The 18521-nt window shown below is 42.0% G+C and overlaps 1 protein-coding gene and 1 long non-coding RNA gene across 5 annotated transcripts in view; one reads left to right on the forward strand and one right to left on the reverse strand.

Moving 5' to 3' along the window:
* Window positions 1–18521, forward strand: part of AIG1 (androgen induced 1) — a 254629-nt gene that overhangs the window by 199260 nt on the left and 36848 nt on the right. For 2 of the 3 annotated variants that reach the window (XM_073894023.1, XM_025866167.2), the window contains exon 4: window positions 3997–4112. The exons of the other annotated variant lie outside the window; for it this stretch is intronic. In XM_073894023.1, the coding sequence (XP_073750124.1) occupies window positions 3997–4112 (116 nt within the window). The remainder of the gene's footprint in view (window positions 1–3996; window positions 4113–18521) is intronic. 3 annotated transcript variants of the gene reach the window in all.
* The window catches only part of LOC112819152 (uncharacterized), a 55553-nt gene continuing 43974 nt past the window's right edge, over window positions 6943–18521 (reverse strand). For both annotated transcript variants that reach the window (XR_012378601.1, XR_003206772.2), the window contains 3 exons: window positions 15296–15365; window positions 10750–10795; window positions 6943–7053 (listed from right to left, as the gene is read on the reverse strand). This is a non-coding gene — a long non-coding RNA (uncharacterized lncRNA). The remainder of the gene's footprint in view (window positions 7054–10749; window positions 10796–15295; window positions 15366–18521) is intronic.

Below are 18521 nucleotides of genomic sequence, written 5' to 3' on the forward strand. Positions count from 1 at the left end.
ATTCTCTTTTAACGGCTCCAGAGAGCTCTCTGACTATAAAGATTGGTACTGTATCTGTCGGGCAATGTGGACAATTTCATCAAAAGTGAGACTTCCACTGTGTTTGCCGGTCTTTTGCTTCTCTCTGTCTCTGACTGGTTCTTGGGGGCCTTTGACGATAGGGCAGAGGCAGAAGGTACTACTCAATCTGGGCCTGTCTATTCCAAATGGTCAGTTTCACTGTCATGTTCAGACCCTTCCAGTCACCTGTTGCCTTGCATGTCATCACCAACCTTTTTGGGAGACAGACCCAGGGTCCAGTCTTGGGGGCTGGGGCAGATGTGGCACCAACTTCCCAGCTCATGCACTTCGGGACTACGACTTTGATTTCGCTGGGGTGGAGTTTAGGCAACACGGCAAAGGCAGCTGCCAAAGGAACCGGATGCAGGATGACCAAGAAAGTTACACCTTGATCTCTTCTGAGCCGAAAGCTGGAAGAGCTGCCTGCAGCCGTCTTTCTCACTGCACCACTGAAAAGTCCCGACTTTATGCTAGCTGATATATTGTTTATTATCATTCAGAATGTTATACACCGCAAGAAAGAACACATTTGGCAAAATACATTTTTTACAGTGAAGAGCTCTTTGTTTATTTTGAGGCTCAAGCAAAAAATAGTTCTGGTCAGTTGAGTGACAGCGTAAGTGATTTTCAGTCATCCACTCCCACGGGTTTATTGAGTCAAAGATTACTTAACTATATCTTTTAAAAATATAATTCTAATGTAGAAAACAGAGCCTAGCATTTGGAGACAGAACTGGTCTTGAACCCTACCTCCAGATGTAGTAGCTCTATGATCTTGGGCAAGATAATGACCTTTTCTGAGTCTTTGTTACCTCATCTGCAAAATGAAGTTAATAATTCCCATTAAAAATGTTGTTTTGAAGATTAACTTATCTCCACAAATATTTATTGAGGACCTCTTTTGTGCCAGGCTCTTTTCTACAAATACCACAGTGAACAAAACATAGGATTACCATTCTTGTGCAGCAGGTGGTCTTGAATGGACTTGAATATTTCCTTCCTGGTTCTTAAATCATTCAAGCAGAGTGTTGCCTGGGAGTGGATTAGAACTGGATTTCTTGTACCTGTAGTTCTGAAATAATGATCCCTCTTGCTGCTGCAGATTTTGGGTTACAATTGAGCTGCTAAAAGTTACTTAGAGATTCAGCAGGACCATTTATAGATTTTTACGATTTTATTAGTTTATAAAACCTTAGCTACCTACAGAGCAATGTTTATATTTGCTATAAATATTTTACACTACTTTTACTTTTATCAATATGTACTGTTTAACAGTAAACATCATTTGCCTTACACATTTTTAGAGAGGTAGATATAAATTCTTTAGTGCCTGAAAACTCTGAATGATATGTTGTTACCCTGAGATTTGCCACTGGGCCAACTGGCACACAAAAAGATCTTTTGTCGGGCGCCTGGGTGGCTCAGTTGGTTGGGCGACTGCCTTCGGCTCAGGTCATGATCCCGGAGTCCCAGGATCGAGTCCCACATCGGGCTCCCGGCTCAGCGGGGAGCCTGCTTCTCCCTCTGACCTTCTCCCCTCTCATGCTGTTTCTCTCTCTCTCTCTCTCTCTCTCTCTCTCTCAAATAAATAAATAAAATCTTTAAAAAAAAAAAAAGATCTTTTGTCATTGATTATGTCATTGATGGAACAAGTAGCTCCTTTTTCATGGTGATGATGACATTAATGAAGTGATCTAGAAAGATCTTCATTTTTCAAAGAGATTTTCTGTCTGGCATCCTCAAAATACATCCTAACCCTTCCAGGTATGACATCCGATAATCAGCAGGTAGGCTGAGTAAAAGAATGATAACTAGATAACTAAGAATATTCAGATTAGTTATTTGAACTTATATAATTTTATAGAAAAATGGATGATTTTCTGGAACAATGGATGAAGAGGTAGAATTTAAACACTTTTTAATATTCACAAATAAAAATAATATGTCATCATGGTTCTATAACTGACACAGGCCACCAGAGTCAGCACTATCTTCAGTGTAAAATGGAGTTAATAATTCCCATTAAAAATGTTGTTTTATTTTTCCCCGTGTGAGATTTGACAAGACTTGGACTTATTGTTAGCTATACATTTGAATTTTACACATGAATGCACCATTACAAAACTACTGTGGGCATCTCAAATCATTGGTGAAACTCCAGGCCAATGTCATCTGAGGTGACTGGATTATAATGAATAAAACGATAAAATAGATCTTTAAAACGCATGCTGTCTCTGTATCAACACACATGTACATTTTGCATGGTTCCCTTCAGAGCTAATTATACCGTTTTAGAACAATAATAGAGAAGCAAAGGATAAGGAAATATAAAGCTACCCAACTGTGGAATCACCCACCTGACATTCTAGGAATACCATACTCTAATTACTAATATATTGGTAGTCTTCACAGTTATCTAGAGGAGAACATTTAAAGCAAAGAATTTCTACTATCTTAGTATTTCTTTAAAAATCTTGTATTTCTGTTTTTTCTATAAATATAAACAATATGGTGCTTCAAAGATCTTCACTTTGATATCACTACCATGTCTTTTCCTGCCAAGGCCCACCTGCCACCTGGTACCATGATACTTATTACAGTTTGAAAATTGTAACATTCAATTTCCTGTATTTTCCTGGACTATCCAAACAATACAGTGAAAGCAGAGCAAAGATTCTTTTGTGGCCATTAAGGAGGTACTAAATAGAATTCAAATTTACTCATGGTTCAGTTCTCAGTTCTGCCATCTTCTTACTCTTGAGAAACTTCAATGTTGGAAGATAAATCTGTATCCTAACCCAGTTTTACCTAAGAAGATCTTTGTCCCTTATATCTGTCCATCAAATTTCAACACCAAGACAAGCTGACTTTCCTTTCTTCTTACCAAATTTCATCCCCATCTTGGCCCACTGAAATGAGCATCGGAGTGGCCACTGGGTCCAAAAGACAAAAAACAAATGGGAAGTTCCCATCAAGCTTCTTTGGAGTCTGTCTTCAAACATTATATCTAAATCCATGCTCTGCTGGTGGTACAAACCAGTACATCCTTTCTGGAAGCTAATTTGGCATTATTTCCTAACTTGCTGCTGGTACACACGTAATTTGGCATTATGCCTTTAACTATAAGAAAATCGTCTAACCTTCAGACATTCAGACAAATAATTCTACAAAAGATATTCATCATGACATTTTTCATAAATGAAAAATTAAAAATCTTTTACTACTTAATGTCCAAGAACAGGAATTGGTCAAATAAATTTTCGTGTATCCAATATATCCATAAAATGGAGTTTCAAGCAACTACGGACAAGGTTAATATTCTAGAAGAATTTCTAAAACGGCATATCAAAAATTCTCATGTCGGGGCACCTGGGTGGCTTGGTTGGTTAAGCATCTGACTCTTGATTTCGGCTCAGGTCATGATCTCAGGGTTGTGAGATCTAGCCTCCAGTTGGGCTGACATGCAGGGGGTGAACCCTGCTTAAGATTCTCTCTCTCCCTCTGCATCCCCCAAAATTCTCATGCTACAGTCTCAAAACAAAATTCTGTGCACGGTATGATCTAACTATGTATAAATAATACAAACAAGGAGGAGGAAAAGACATCCACCAAAATATTAACAGTGGTTATTTTTATTCCTCTCTTATGTTCCAATTTTTTTCTTATACATCCTTCAAAATTATTGAAATTTGCTGAGACAGTCATAAATAAAATAAAATTTTAAAAATTCAGATACAGAAGAAAAACACCAGTAGAGCGATCAGTGCACCACATGTTTTCCTGTCCACCCTACCTATTAGAGGAGCCATATACAACTGCTCCCTGCTGTGGCGCTTTTGCTAGAAATTTGCACTATTTCTTCTCCTACTGGAGACAAAACAAGTATTGAGGGGCAATGATAAGAATCTGTGTCACCTGCTCTTTGTTCTTTTTCAGCACACAACAGTTTTGCCCTTTATATTAATCGAGATGAGGACATCACACCATGCGTATCCCAGCAGGAGCAGTGGACTCGCCGCCATATGTACCTTCTCTGTTGGCTATATATTATGGTAAGGACAGTGCCTGCTGGGCTTTCGTATTGTATTTGATTTTGCACTGCTAAATTTGGACACATATTTCATTATGGATATAATCACTAACAGATTCACACTGCGTGCCTCATTTGGTCCAGGACCTGGGCTTTGTCTCATTTCCCCAGATGCTTATATTTTTAGAAAGTATATGCCAAACCTCACACAACAGGAATTTGTTGAACAATCCCATGTAAGCAATGGTTCTTCCAAGGCTACATTTTTCAACTCTTTTTCAAACTAAATGTTTTTCTTGGACAGCAGTTTTATTGCTTAAGGGCTTTTTGCTTGGGATTTTTTTGTTGTTGCTGTTGTTGGTGAGCAAATGCAAATGAGGACAGAAGAAATGGCCTCTTTAGAGGAGTGACCTTAAATTTCATAGGAAACAAATGAAAATGGACGTTCTCCTGAGTCAGTTTACAACCTGTCTTACAATTAGCGATTATGCATAGCAGGCATTTAAGGGTTGTGTTGTTTTTTTTAATTGGGATAAATAAATAACAAGAAATCTCCGCTTGGTCTGTTGGGCACGAGTAAGTCCCAAGTGGGTGGTGCTACATTTATCTGATAACAACACAGTTGCCTGTTGAGTTTACTTCACAACAGTTTCAGTTCTTACCATGTTTTAATATTTCAAAATTATTTCTTTTAAGACAATTTCTTACTTCTCTTTAGAATTCCAAGTCCTCTTTGATATATCAGTACACACAGAAGTGTTTGCTCCCACCAACATTTCTGCCTCTTGGGACTCTCTTGTCCTGAGTTCTGGGTCACCATCCCCTCCTTTAAGCCTGAAGGACTGAATCACATTCTTCCAAACACCCCAGAACTGTACGTAATCCCTCCAAAATCCCGGAGCTCTTTGGGAGGCCCAGGCTCTGTGGAGCGTTTTGCTCTAGCCAGCCCAGAAATACAAGATAAAGGTCAGTACAGTACTTCACATACTTTGCAATGAATGATCACATAATGCCCCAGATCTGACCAGAAAGGAAATTTGTTTCTAGGAAGTCATACCCTATAGTTGGATCTAAGGGGACACCCAGATGAAAGACCCCAGAACAAACATGCAGTAATGCTCATTCTATGTGCCGTTTCATCGACTAGTCAAAGACCATCGTAAAGACTGGGGAATGTTTGTTTTCCTCATCACTTTCAAGATTTCTTTGTTTCCACCTAAAATGTTAAGTATTGATTTTCTCTAATAGAAAAGCTCCAAATGATCAGGGCTCACAGGTGAAGTGTGACTGAAATTATGTCTCAAAAATGAATATATGTACTTTATACATATGAACTTGATATTCAAATGACTCTTGTCTTTCAGAAGAGTCATGTAGGGAGGCTATGAATTATTCCAGGGATGCATTCATCTTAAAATCAAAAATCATTAAAAATTAAATCCCCCTTTCCCCCCAAAAATATAGTCTCATTACTTTGTGCTCATATTTGCTTACCTGTGGGAAGGAAAGCTTTTTACTCTGAGATCTCTGGGTGTATTTCTGTGAATTCATTTATATGCCATTAAATTATCTAAATCTTATAGAGCCCCAGAGGTTTTGCGAACTATGTATTTTGCAATGGCTTTTCTTCCACTGTGGGTATACTCAGTCCACATTCCAAAGAGACACATGGAAATACCACATAGCCTTCATTATAGACCCCCAAGATCCCTCATTAAAATGAATCATTACTCATGCTCTTCATGCCAAGTGAGGCTTGCCAGCTCTGCATACTCCCTAAGTAAACCAGTACTTGTTTGGACATGTATTTGCATTAACCAGCAAATTCTCTCAGATTTGTTCTGAGAGAGATTTCAAAGTAGACTTTTTCCTTTGGTGTTCTGCCCTAGGTATTCATAGCTATGCCAAGAGCTAAACAATGCCCCTCATATCATGTCATAGTATATAAATCCAAGGATTTTCATTGTCATCAAACAGGTACTGGCTTTTCCTTTCTACCAGACTATCTCAGAGCTGCCTTACTGGTGATATGATAGTAGAAGGTTCAAGATATGAAATCTCTTGGTAGCATACCAGGATTGTAACTGGACATTCCAGAACCTCGTGCCAAAATGGAAGAAAGCATTCCCCTTATCACATGCTAGCTATAAAACAAATAGATCTCCCCTGCCATCCCCTGCATGGTGGAGCTGAATCCATACCTCTGCATCTGCGGGCCCAACTGTCTCTGTTTTGTTCTGATTCCCCCTCACTGTCCATTCCCACAAGGCTCCCTCCTCATCTGAACTTATTGTCTTCCTAGATTTGGATAGCCAAAGTTGAGACAGCGTACAGAGCTTTCACTCATAGACTGGAGCCCATTGAGATGCCACCCTGAGTGGCTCCATTTCCCAACCTCTACTTCAGTCCTCCCAAGCTGAGCATCAGAAGTCATCCCAGACTCCTTTTCTGCCTCCTTCTGCCTCCCACCATACTCCTCTCCACTTACTCAGGGTCTGGGACACAAACATCTCCCTGTCCACTTATGGTGGGCTCTTAATACCTCTTATGCATACCTCCCCTCCATCATCATTCTCCCACACATTCTCTGCACCCTAGTTGTGGGGTTTCCCCTAAAAAATGAGATGACCTGTATTATCTTACACAGGGTAAAACACAGAGGTCCTCTTGGTTTCTAAGGCAACAGTAATTAACAGGAATTGTAATGAATACCATTCTTTTGAGTTCTGTGCCAAGTGCTTTTCAAATATTATGTTATTTAGTTCCCCAGATAACCCTTTGAGATAGGCATTATCTGGCCTATTTTACAGATAAGGAAACTAAAACTTAGAGAGTATATGACTTGCCCAAGGAAAAGCCACGTGTCCTTGTTGTTGCCAGATCTGGAATGCAAGCCCGGGTGTGGCCACAGTCTGTACAATTCACTATGCTCTCCACTGCCTTCTTCTCGGTGAAGAGTACCTCTGTGGGTGAACAGATTGTGTGTTTAGTTTGGTTTTATTTTGAAGCCATACATCAGAAGCAGCATATCTAATAGTTAAGGCCACTTCCTGGGTTAGAATTCTGACTCCTTCACTTAACTTTTCTGAGTTCTAACTTACCTGGGTATAAAATAGGGACAAGGACCTCACGGGGCAGTTGTGAGAATGCAGTTACTGTATATACAACCCATAGAACAATGCCTGGCACACAGTAAAAAATTTCTGTATTTTCTTTTATTGATGGTAGTAGTAGTAGTAGTAGTAGTAGTAGTAGTAGTAATGTTAGTATTAGTAGTTCTATACTTACTGTTCTGAGGACAACAAATAGTAGCAGAACACATACTCCTTTCTTATCAAAGGTGTGAGAATTTTAGTTACAATGCTGTAAGCCTTTTGCTTTTACTTTTACCTTTTACTCTTTCTCACTCACTCATACACTCTTATCACTTTAAAAACCCAAAATAGCCCTAAAGGATATGAAAATATCACTTTTGTTTGCTTTTTAAGTTTAAAAGGACCATCAGGAATTCTTGAAGGGGGACTGAGTAAAACAGAGAGCTTTAAGATCATGGAATGTTATACGCAACTAATGAATCATTGAACATTATATCAAAAACTAATGACGTACTACTATATGTTAGATAATTGAATTTAAATTAAAAAAGATCCATGGAATGTTGATTGCTGTCACCCTCTAGTTGACAAATTCTGTAAAAGAAGATATCCTTACTCTACCTATGCAGGACTCCTCCTGGTAGCCAATCTGTTCCTTGGCTGTGGGCCCCCAGCATCTCACGTCTTTGTCTCCCTATATAGTACTGGTACTGCTCACTGCTTTGCTTCTCAATCTGAAGGACATAGATAGAGGAAAACCACCCCAGCTCTAGGAAATGTATATCCCCAAAGGTTCAGCAGTGAGTCTTCTCTATCCTGAGAAGGTTTCTTCCAGCCCCTGTCCATTCCCCCCTCCCACAGTGGTTCTTATTCAGTACAGCCCACATGAGATCTCAGAGCCCATGCATAATACATGCTAACACTAAATACAACACGGACAGGAGTAAGGAGGCATTAGGGAAGGGGAGAAAATGAGTCGTAGGAGTTTCTTCTTATGGATAAACATGTCTTGTCACTACAGTGAGCTTATTTAAAGCAGAAGAGAGATTTCTGTTGTCTCTGGGCCCTATTGGTTTTTGATAAATTTCATATTCCAAATCTCATTACCCCAAATGTGTCCATTGTGCAACTTAGCAAAACAGAAAATAAAACAAAGTAAAAATCAAGATAAAGTGTGATCTTTCTTTCATGGTATAGTCTTAAACTTCTCTAAATCAGAGTTCTAGTTCCACCAAACTTGACTATACCTTAGCTAGGCGATTGCAGATTATTTTTTTGCTTTCTTATTGAAACTTTTCTTTATTTCCTCAAGTTTGTGCTGGAAACAAATATTGTTTCTTAAAACACAAGAAAAAAATCTTAAAAATAAGATTGTACTCAAATTTAAGTCTTGGAAAGAATTTTTAGCCATGAACAAGTAAAATTATTAGCATAAAATTTACACCCTCTTCACTAAAAAAAGGGAAATTTTAGGCCACATGTAAAGTCCCCCTATTTAATTATATGCTTCTTCCCACCAGTTAAGCAAAACTGGCCAACATGTAGTTGTTCTCTGACCAGCAGATGACATTTTCCTCTGTTCAACTTGAACCTTTCACTCTATCATAACTGCCTATGCTGATAACTTTTACATCTATAACAGTGCATGAAAGTTTTCCTGATTTCCTGGCAGTGGAGAACAGGGACCAAGTTGAAAGAGTAATGCAGCATATGCCTCACATTCTGAAGAGAGGTGCTTTTGGGGGGGCTTATAAAAGACAGCCCAAACACTCTGTTCCCTTGCACATCACCAGAGCCATCCACACTCTTTGCCATGCCCATCTTCCTAAGCTTCTTTCCTCAGACTGGCTAGGAAGAAGGAGAGGGTCTTAGCAGTCTTGAGTTGGGTTCTAGGGGGGGCCACTGGGGAAGGAAGTGCCTCCCCACATTCACCAAAGCCAAGTATAAGAGGCTCCAAGGGAATCCTTGGTAAATACCAGGTATAAGACAGGAATCTAACTTGGGAAGAGACTTGTTAACTTTTATTTGCCTCCTGCCTGAGCAAGAAAAAGAGCATTGGACGGGTATGACAGGGTGGAGGGAGGGGCAGCTGTAAGGCAGCCTATGACCACATCATTTGTACATGGCAAAGATGGGTGAGCTTCTTGTGGATCTGGTTTGACATTGAGGGAGAGCGCTGGGCTCGAGGCTGTCTCAATGGTGGCCCACCCAAGAAGGCCAGCCCCTGGGCAAGGGTTTCCAAACAGCAAGAAACTGTAGCATACTGCCATGAGCAGGAGCCAGTCCATCTCCCACATATGGAAACTCTGAAGTAGAGAAGCCCCTCAGAGATCCCTACAAACCTCACACATATGTACCACATGCAAAAGTAGCCATCTGAACATCAGCCTCATAGCATTTATCAGTGGAGAGTAGGTATTAGCAGAGGAAAAGGAGAAACCACTTGCACAGCCATGAACAGTGAAGTCCAGAGATATTCATCTTCCTCCCATTTCCCCTCCCAGGTCCCCGGCCAGGATAGAGACATCCCAGAACCAGGCTATGCCCTCCCATTCTACTTCAAGGTACTGGAGGAGGAGGCAGAACAAAAATACAGAGCCCCCTCCCACTCAAGACTCTGGCAATAATGCTGGTGTGTTCAAGGCAGGCAGAAGGCCCAGGTGTTAGAGCTGAGCGAGGGGAGAGTGACCGGAGAACCCTGGAGTGGAGGAAGGATTATGTAGGCCTCGTAGGGTATGTAAAGACTATGTCCTTAGTTCATACTGAAATCAAAAGTTACTGGAAGGTTTTGAACAGAAAATTGATGTAATCTGAGACATTTTTAAAGGATCACTTTGGCTACTATGTTGAGAATGGACTGCAGGCAAGGATGGAGCAGGAGAACAATTACAAGGCTATAGAAGTAATCCCTTCTGGTAGGCACCGGCATGGCTTGGACCAAGGTGGTGGAAATGGCAGTGTGAGAACTAGAAGGATTCTGGATATATTTTGAAGATAGAGCCAGTAGAATTTCCTACTTAATTTTGACCAAATCTAAGTTAAACTCTGGGCTCAGCCCTTCAGTACCTTTATAATTTGATATGGTGGGCAGAATAATGGTCCCAGCAATGTCCACATCCTAATCTCCAGGATTTGTGAATATGTCACCTCACATGACAGAAAGAACTTTGAAGATGTGATTACATTAAAGACCTTGGGGTGGGGAGGTTAGCCTGCATTATCCCAGTGGGCCCAAGCTGATCATCTGGTTTCCCCAATGTGGTTAGAGGGGAGTGGGACTGTGGGAAAAGGGTCGGCTGGATATTACAGGAAAAGGACCCAAACCATTGCCACCAGCTTTAAAGATAGAGGAAGGGGATGATGAGCCAAAGAATGTGGGCTGCTTCTAGCAGCTAGAGAAGTCAAGGAGACAGATCCAGAAAGAATACAGCCCTGCCAACATCTTGACTATAGCCCCCTAAGACCTGTGTTGGACTTCTAACCTACAGAATTTTAAGATAAATGTGTGTTGTTTTCAGCCACAAAGTTTGTAGCAATGCATTACAGCAGCAGTAGAATACTTACACACTTGGGCAAATCACCTAGTCTCTGTCGGCCTCAATTTCCACATCTGAAAAAAAAGAGGGTCATGATACTTAGGCAGGATTACTGTGAGAATCAGAAAAATGGGTGTAGGGGCTTCTGGGTGGCTCAGTCGGTTAAGCGTCCAACTCTTGATTTCTGTTCAGGTCACGATCTCAGGGTGGTGAGATCCAGCCCTGTTATCAGGTTCCATGCTGAACGTGGTGCCTGCTTAGGATTCTTAAGATTCTCTCTCTCCCTCTGCCCCTCCCCCCACCCCCACGCTCTCTCTCTCTTAAAAAAAAGGGGGGAAGAAAGAAAGAAAAATGTGTGTAAAACACCTGCCACATAATTGGCACATAGTCCTGTAGCCATTGTTGTTCTATTTATATGCTAAGAATACTCAGACATAAAGTAACCTAACCCCAGCCCCTTTCTCCATGTTTCTTCCCTCATTAACCTCTTGTGCCTGTTAGGTGGAGGTCCAGATCCTTGAAGTCACACCATCTTTTGTTCAGTTCCCTCTTCCCTTGCTTTGAGCAGATCGCTTATCCTCTCTGAGCCTAATTTTTACCACCTTTGAAAAGGGAGTAACACCCAGTGCTCCACGCAGAACGTGCCCTCTTTAACACCCATCACCAGGCACTGGGTGTTATACGCAAACAATGCGTCATGGAACACTACATCAAAAACTAATGCTGTATGGTGATTAACATAATAATAAAAAAATAAAATAAATAAAAAAAGGAGTAACGCTTGCACCACAAAATTGCTGTGGGGACTGACAAGCACATGGGGCCCTCGGGAAATGATCATGTCTTTCCCTCCTCCCACCACAAAAATCCTGACTGTCTGAGGAGTATATGGGAAAGTCCCCTTTCTTTCTCTCTCTTGTCCCCACAACCCTTATTTTCATTTTATCCTCTGCTCTTCTTATGGATTCTGGTCCTGCTTCATGAGCTTTGTGTCCCCTCACAACCTATTAAGAATGCTAAGGAGTTTTCTGAAAATTTCTTAGGGTTCGAACATTAAGTTATTTCCCAAGCTCTGCTTTTCCCCTGAGAACCAAGAATGTCATTGCTTTCCCATTATTCCGATCTGCTTATTTTTACAAACACGTTGTTGAGATGAGTTGTTGTTTTCTCATCTTCTGGACAATGGAGGGCTTGCCAACTGAGAGTATGGCTTGCACTCAGCCCCTCAGAGTGCCCACTTGGGTGTTGATTAAATCAGTTTCTTAGATCTGCATCTGGACAGAAAAGGCTTGTGTGTATAATCCATCTCAGTTCCCAGTATTTATTATTCTGAGTTTCGTCTTTTCCTACCCCCAACAGCTGGTTCTCAGACTTGCTGGGAGCACATAAAGAACTAGAATTCCCCATATGCTGTTAACCATGCCCCCCGCCCCAAAATCATCTTCTATGTGGGGTCACCCACACTTCCCAGCACAACATCCATACCAACATGACCACTTTTTTTCCCTGTAGTCTTCTGGAATCACCAGTTTGATGCTGCTTGTGTCCTCGATGTTACTTGGCAATTTTACTTTGCATTTCCTCTACCGGCTCTGCCAGTCCCGCCTCCACATCCAGCTCATACTCCCTAGTCCTCTCTCAGCAGATGGCCTGATCTTGTATTTCACAGAGACTCTAAAAGACTTCAAACAAGAACTCTTTCCATTTCTTCCTGCACACATCCTTACTGTGCCCACTCCCTTCTTATGACAATAGGGGAGGAATTTCTACACCTTCCAACAGGGGACCATCCCTCTGCACTCTGGCTGCTCCCCACTCCAGCTCTTCATCCATCATCATTCCATTCTCCTGGAACTTCAGTCCCACTGACAGGCCCTTCCAATAAATACTAGAACACGCTCCATCTTAATCCCACCTTAAACATAAATTACCCTTCTGGGACCACCCCCTTTTACATCTAGCTACCACACTGTCTCCCTACTCACAGCCGAGCTTCTCTGAAGGGTTGTCTACTCTGCCTCTAGTCCTGTTTGCACACTTAAGATACAGGACTAAAAAATGACTCATGAGCCAGTGAGCTTGGGTTCTGCTTCTACAATATGCCTTTGGGCAAGTCGTGCCACCTCTCTGTGCCTTCACTTCCTCATCTGTAGAATGACATAATAAGAGCACCTGCCTCATAGGGTTGTTGTGATGATTAACATAGCATTAATCTTTAGTGGATGTAAAGCCTGAGCCCGGAGTGTGTACTGTTATCATGAACCCATTCCAACGGGAGTTAAGCTGCATTACTTTAGCAAAACTTTGTTGATGTTACCAGTGACTTCTTCTTTGCTGAAGTCATCGAATGCTTTGTAGACCTCTCCTCCATTGATATTTCAGCAGTTTTGATACTAAATTATGCCCCTTCCTGAATCACTGTCTTCTCAGACATGGATGATGTCACAATCTCCCAATTTCCCTCCCCGTTCTCAAAATGATCCCTCATAGCATCATCTGCAGGTTCTCCCCACTCTACCCAAACCCCCATGCTGGAGTACTTTGGAGCCCAGCCCTCACTCTTCTTCTTTTTTTATTTATTCACTTTTTAAATTTTATTGTGGTGAGAATACTCAACTTGGGATCTGCCTTCTTAACCGAAGTCCTTTTCTCTCACTACCTACTATCCCTAAATAAACCCATTAACTCTATGTTTGCAATTTCTTCCATCCCAGATCCTCAGCTCAGTGCTCTCTGCTGATACTTACTCATAAGCTTCTCATGCTTGCAATTGCACACCAAGCTCAGGCAGTACCTGCTTTCCCAACTGCACCCCAAGCCTGTATTCCCTGGGCATTGCCATCCATCCAGGTGTTCATGCCAGAAATCTATGACACACCCACAGCCCATCTTTCTGGGGCACTTTACAGACAGTCTTTCACCAATTGCTGGCTTCTATACTTCCAAAGTACTTGAAGAATCTTTGTCCTTTGCTCCCTCTCCACTGCCAACACCATGCCCCAGCTTCTGTTATCCCTCTCCTGAACCACACACAGAACTGCCATTCCCCCCGCCCAACCACCCCTGTCTATCTGCAGGATCCTTGGGTGATCCTTTAAAAGCACACTGACCGTGTCACTCCCTTGCTCAGAGAGTATGGATGACTTCCCATTGCTTCTAGGAATAAAGTCTCAAGTTTCTTTGCATGGCCTTGAGGACCTGCATTATTTGACCCCACTGACCTCTCTAGCTTCTTGTCCCCCTTTGCCCTCTCTGCTTGCTAGCTCCAGCCACAGTGACCTTCTCTCTAATGGTTAAAAGCAATCTGTTTCTTCTAGGTTCAAAGCTTTCACCTTCCTCATACCTCCACCCAACCTCCCCTCAGTCATGCCCCCACAATTATTAATTCCAAAGTCTATTCATTCTTCAGTTCTCAGCTCAACTATCTCTTTCTCAGGGAGGCCTTCTCTGACTCCCAAGACTTGGTTCAGGCTCTCTATAGTACACTACTGTATTGCCCTGTTCATTTCCATCTAAGGAGTTAAAAAGCAGTTGTTGTGGTGTTTTTTTTTTTATTTTATTATGTTAATCCCCATACATTACATCACTAGTTTTGGATGTAGTGTTCCATGATTCATTGTTTGTGCATAACACTCAGTGCTCCACGCAGAACGTGCCCTCTTTAATACCCATCACCAGGCTAACCCATCCCCCCACCCCCTCCCCTCTAGAATCCTGTTTGTTTTTCAGAGTCCATAGTCTCTCATGGTTCGGCTCCCCCTCCGATTTCCCCCCCTTCATTTTTCCCTTCCTACTATCTTATTATTTTTAACATATAATGTATTATTTGTTTCAGAGGTACAGGTCAAAGCAGTTGTTGTTATGTGGTTATTTGGTTGATTTTTTTTTTTTCAAAGCCTGCCCTCCAGACCCCCTCCCTTCACTATCTAGAGCAAGAGAAAGGTCAGCAGTTGAATTGGTCTTAAAGAAAATAAAGAGAGCTTTCCTATCTACAGTTTTCTAAGGGTTAATACAAACACATTTCCTTTCAACATCACATCAATCAAAATGTCAGAAAATATTCTTATGATAGATTGCTTAATAAGAGAAATTGTGACAGTGTGTGTTTTAAAAGCAAGCAGATAAAGTAGGGAAAATTTAAATTATATATATACATACACACACACCTACCTTACACTTAGCTCAATGGTAACCATATAAAGTAGTTTACAATGTTCCTACCACCCATTTCTCTAATATTGAATTTCAGCTTGTCTCTTCTCCCACCTGCCTGGTTCACTTAAATTGCCAACTAAAGCTGATAGACTTCTAGAAAGAACCACACAGACTGTACTCCTTGCCAGAGTAGCATCCCATGTATGGGAGGTGATCCAGGTCATGAAATAAAAACATTTCAAGTAGAGGAAAGGTCCATTTATTAGCCAAATTATAGCCTCTTCATTTCCCTGAAGTGAGCCTTCTCTGTGTCTTTGAGAGTATGGAAGCATTTTGAAAGTTCAGAACATGTTCTCTGGTGGCTGCAGGAGGGGATTATATGAACACCTCCCAGTGACCGTTAGCCTGCTCAGTCTCACCTTCAGCAGAGGGTTTCCACAGCCTGCAGACATTTGTGTCTCCCACAGCACCCAGCAGTGCTGGTCTCCCCTGAGGCACAAAATAAACATTGATTGAAAATAAACAATTCAGATGAGGACGTATTTGTACAAGATGTGAGGTGTTATTTTTTTATTTATTTATTTTTAGCGAGAGAGAGCATGAATGAGTGCACATGGAGAGGGGGTGGGAGGGCAAATGGAGAGGGAGAGAGAGTCTTAAGTGATATGGGGCTCAATCCCACAACCCCTGAGATCACGCCCTGAGCAGAAACCAAGAGTCAGATGCCTAACCGACTGCACCACCCAGGCGCCCCAGTACCAGATTTGAGTTTATGCCACAAGATAGAAAAGAAATCTGCAGCCAGAATGACCTTTTGATTGAGATATAAAGGAAATGGCAAAAGAAAATTAGTCTAAAATAACCATGCAAAACTTTGGCTTTATACATTTAAGTAGACCCATTTTCCTAATAATTTTCAAAGACAAGGAACTAGCTTGATTGTTATTATAACATTTTAATTCTCCCTTAATCTGAAAGATCTGGGTCAATGTAGACTCAGGACAAGATTCATTAACTCTCTCAAACAAGTGTTTGTGTCCCTGTCGTGTGTCAGGCATTGTGCTAGGTACGGGTGCTAAACAATGTATTAAGCTTCAGCTCTGCCCTCAAGGAGCTGACAGTCTATTGTAGGATACAGAAAAATAAAAAAAGCAATTACCTTACAGTTGATACGGGCTGTTTATAATAGTAGAAATACAGAAGGCTCTGAAAGTCCAGAGGAACTTTCCCTAACCCAGACTGATAGGGTCAAGAAAGGCCTCCAAAAGAAGTGACATGGGAGCTGGCCCTTAAGGGTGAGTAAGTGTTAGCCATACAAAGGGCCAGGGTAAAAGTGTGTCGGGCAGAGGAAGGAGATGGCCTGGAAGCAAGAGGGCAAATCATAGGCAAAGAAGTTCAGTGCACTTGGAGTTGGCCACATCTTGCCCTCCTCCAATCAGGACGAGCTCAATTCTACCTTTCCTCTTCCCACCAGAACTACTTTTATTTTACCTCTCTACAACATCCTTCTCTGAATCTGTTTTGTGTGTGTTCCTTTGGTTGATTGGTCGGTCGGTCGGTCGGTCGGTTGGTTTGCCCATTTCCCATGATGCCATGCTCTGTCTGGTATCCTCCTCATGTTCTCCTTGGCAGGCCCTGGTGATCTAGCCCTGCCCACACTCAAACCCTCTTCACTCCGTTTCTTACACTGTCTCCTGTCCCCTCTCCACCTTGTGGGCACAGTGTTTTAAAATGCAAATCTGATCATGTCAATCTTCCTACTTAAAATCCTTCAATAGTTTGTTTTTTCCTGTTTTGGGTTCTTTTTTTTCTTTTTGGGTAGCACTCTTATTTTTCCTTATGCCATGACGTATCCTTGGGCTGTGATAGTCTCACATAACAGTAGAAAAATAAGATGTGTAAGTCATCCTTAAAAGCTGAGAAATACACACCAAAATCTTACATAAATTAAGACAATGCATAAATATACAGGTACAAATACAGAAATTGTTTTGCAACTATAATGAGTTGTTTAAGCCCTGTGCTCTTCTGCTGAAAACACATTGGATGAGAAGGAAAATGGAGTTCAAAGGCTTGGATTAGCTGTATTTCCTAGCTCTGCTGGAAGACTGCAAGAAAGAAGTGACAGTTCATTCATAAAGTCTTGCCAGCCTCTTGAGAAATCCAGGAATTGCCATTAGTACTCTGTGCAGCTCCAATCAGGCCCCAGAGGAGCAAACAGCTCACATGAAATTGTCAGTCAGCCAAACACCATCACATCAGGCCAAGTCCCTTCCATAAACACGTCACCCTTAGCCTCCCTTTGTCACACAGAATGCCCAACCAAATGTATAAACTTTAAACCAAACATATGTAGAGAATTTCAGAAAACGTATTATCAAAAAATAGCTACCTTGAGTACGATGTTAAATAGTGCTATTTGCCTTCCTGTCAGACGAGGACAGGTGTCTTTTTAAGATAGCATGTTCCAGGTAGATAAGATGTGTCCTCTACCAGGGCCAACCTGTACGGGTGAACTAACTCGTACAGAAAAGTGCTGTGTATCTGCCAACGGCCCATTTAAAGGTATTTTCAATGGCCAACAGACAGGCCAAACTCACTGGAGTTCTACCTGCTAATCCACATCTGCTGGAAGGTCAAAGGAGTAGCCAGATGCTGTAATTGCACCCAGAGGACTGGTAATCTTAATTTTCATTGTAGTTGGCTCAGGGGCTGTGACATGTGCGTTCTAAAGTCAGTCACACTGGGCTACTTGGTAATACTGCCAGCCACGCCGTACACATCGTATTGGCATCTAGGCCCTTCCCAATATAAGCATCACATCTTATGGTTGCATTAGAGGCATTCTTGTGAATGCCATGATTCCATGCCTGGGAAGGGTGGCTAGCAAGAGCTTCTGGGTCTAAGACCCTTTTCCTCCAGAGGGAAATGAGCTGGCCTCAGGGAGCTTAGTTCTGTTCTCCAGAGAGGGCGATGAGCAGCGGTACCTCCTGTTGGACATCCAGGATAGGGTGGCACTACTTCTCCTGATGTCATGTACAATTTCCTTCTCTTCTGTGATGGTGCAGTTATAACATCTTTTTCTCACAACCGCAAGAAATAATCGTCCAAGTCTCAGCTAGCTGGGTTCAGAAATAAGCTAACAGGAACCAGATGTAACCCTCATAAAGGGGCATTGAGTGGGTGACAGGGGACACCATTACCCAAGTCTGTACACCCACCTGTGTGTGACCAGAGGCTATACAGGGACGGCACAGTCAGAGTAGCAACATGCACAGCTGGGCTATGGAGGTGTCAAATAGGACCTGTGACAGATGGCCTTGAAGCTCAAGGGAGCTTCACTGACGAAGAACATGGTGTTTCTCAGGGGCTACAGGAATCACTGCCAAAGGTGCAGTGTCACATTCTCCATCCCACCCAGTAGGAAGAGAGCCACATTCAATAGCATTCTTTGATGGCAGATACCTCTCTTGTCTGGGTTCACCATCCATGTGATTCTCCCTCTGTCCCATACCTACCATGACATCCTATTGTTTTGAGCAATAAATAACAGAAGGCAGCCAGGCACGCTGATTATCATCCTTAGCAGAGAAGACATCTTTGCTCATGCCTGAGCCACTGTTGAGAGAAAGAACAGTGACTTCT

Source organism: Callorhinus ursinus, unplaced genomic scaffold (assembly GCF_003265705.2).
Source record: "Callorhinus ursinus isolate GAN/ISIS: 27379988/994484 unplaced genomic scaffold, GSC_fseal_2.0 scaffold6, whole genome shotgun sequence".
NCBI lineage: Eukaryota > Metazoa > Chordata > Mammalia > Carnivora > Otariidae > Callorhinus > Callorhinus ursinus.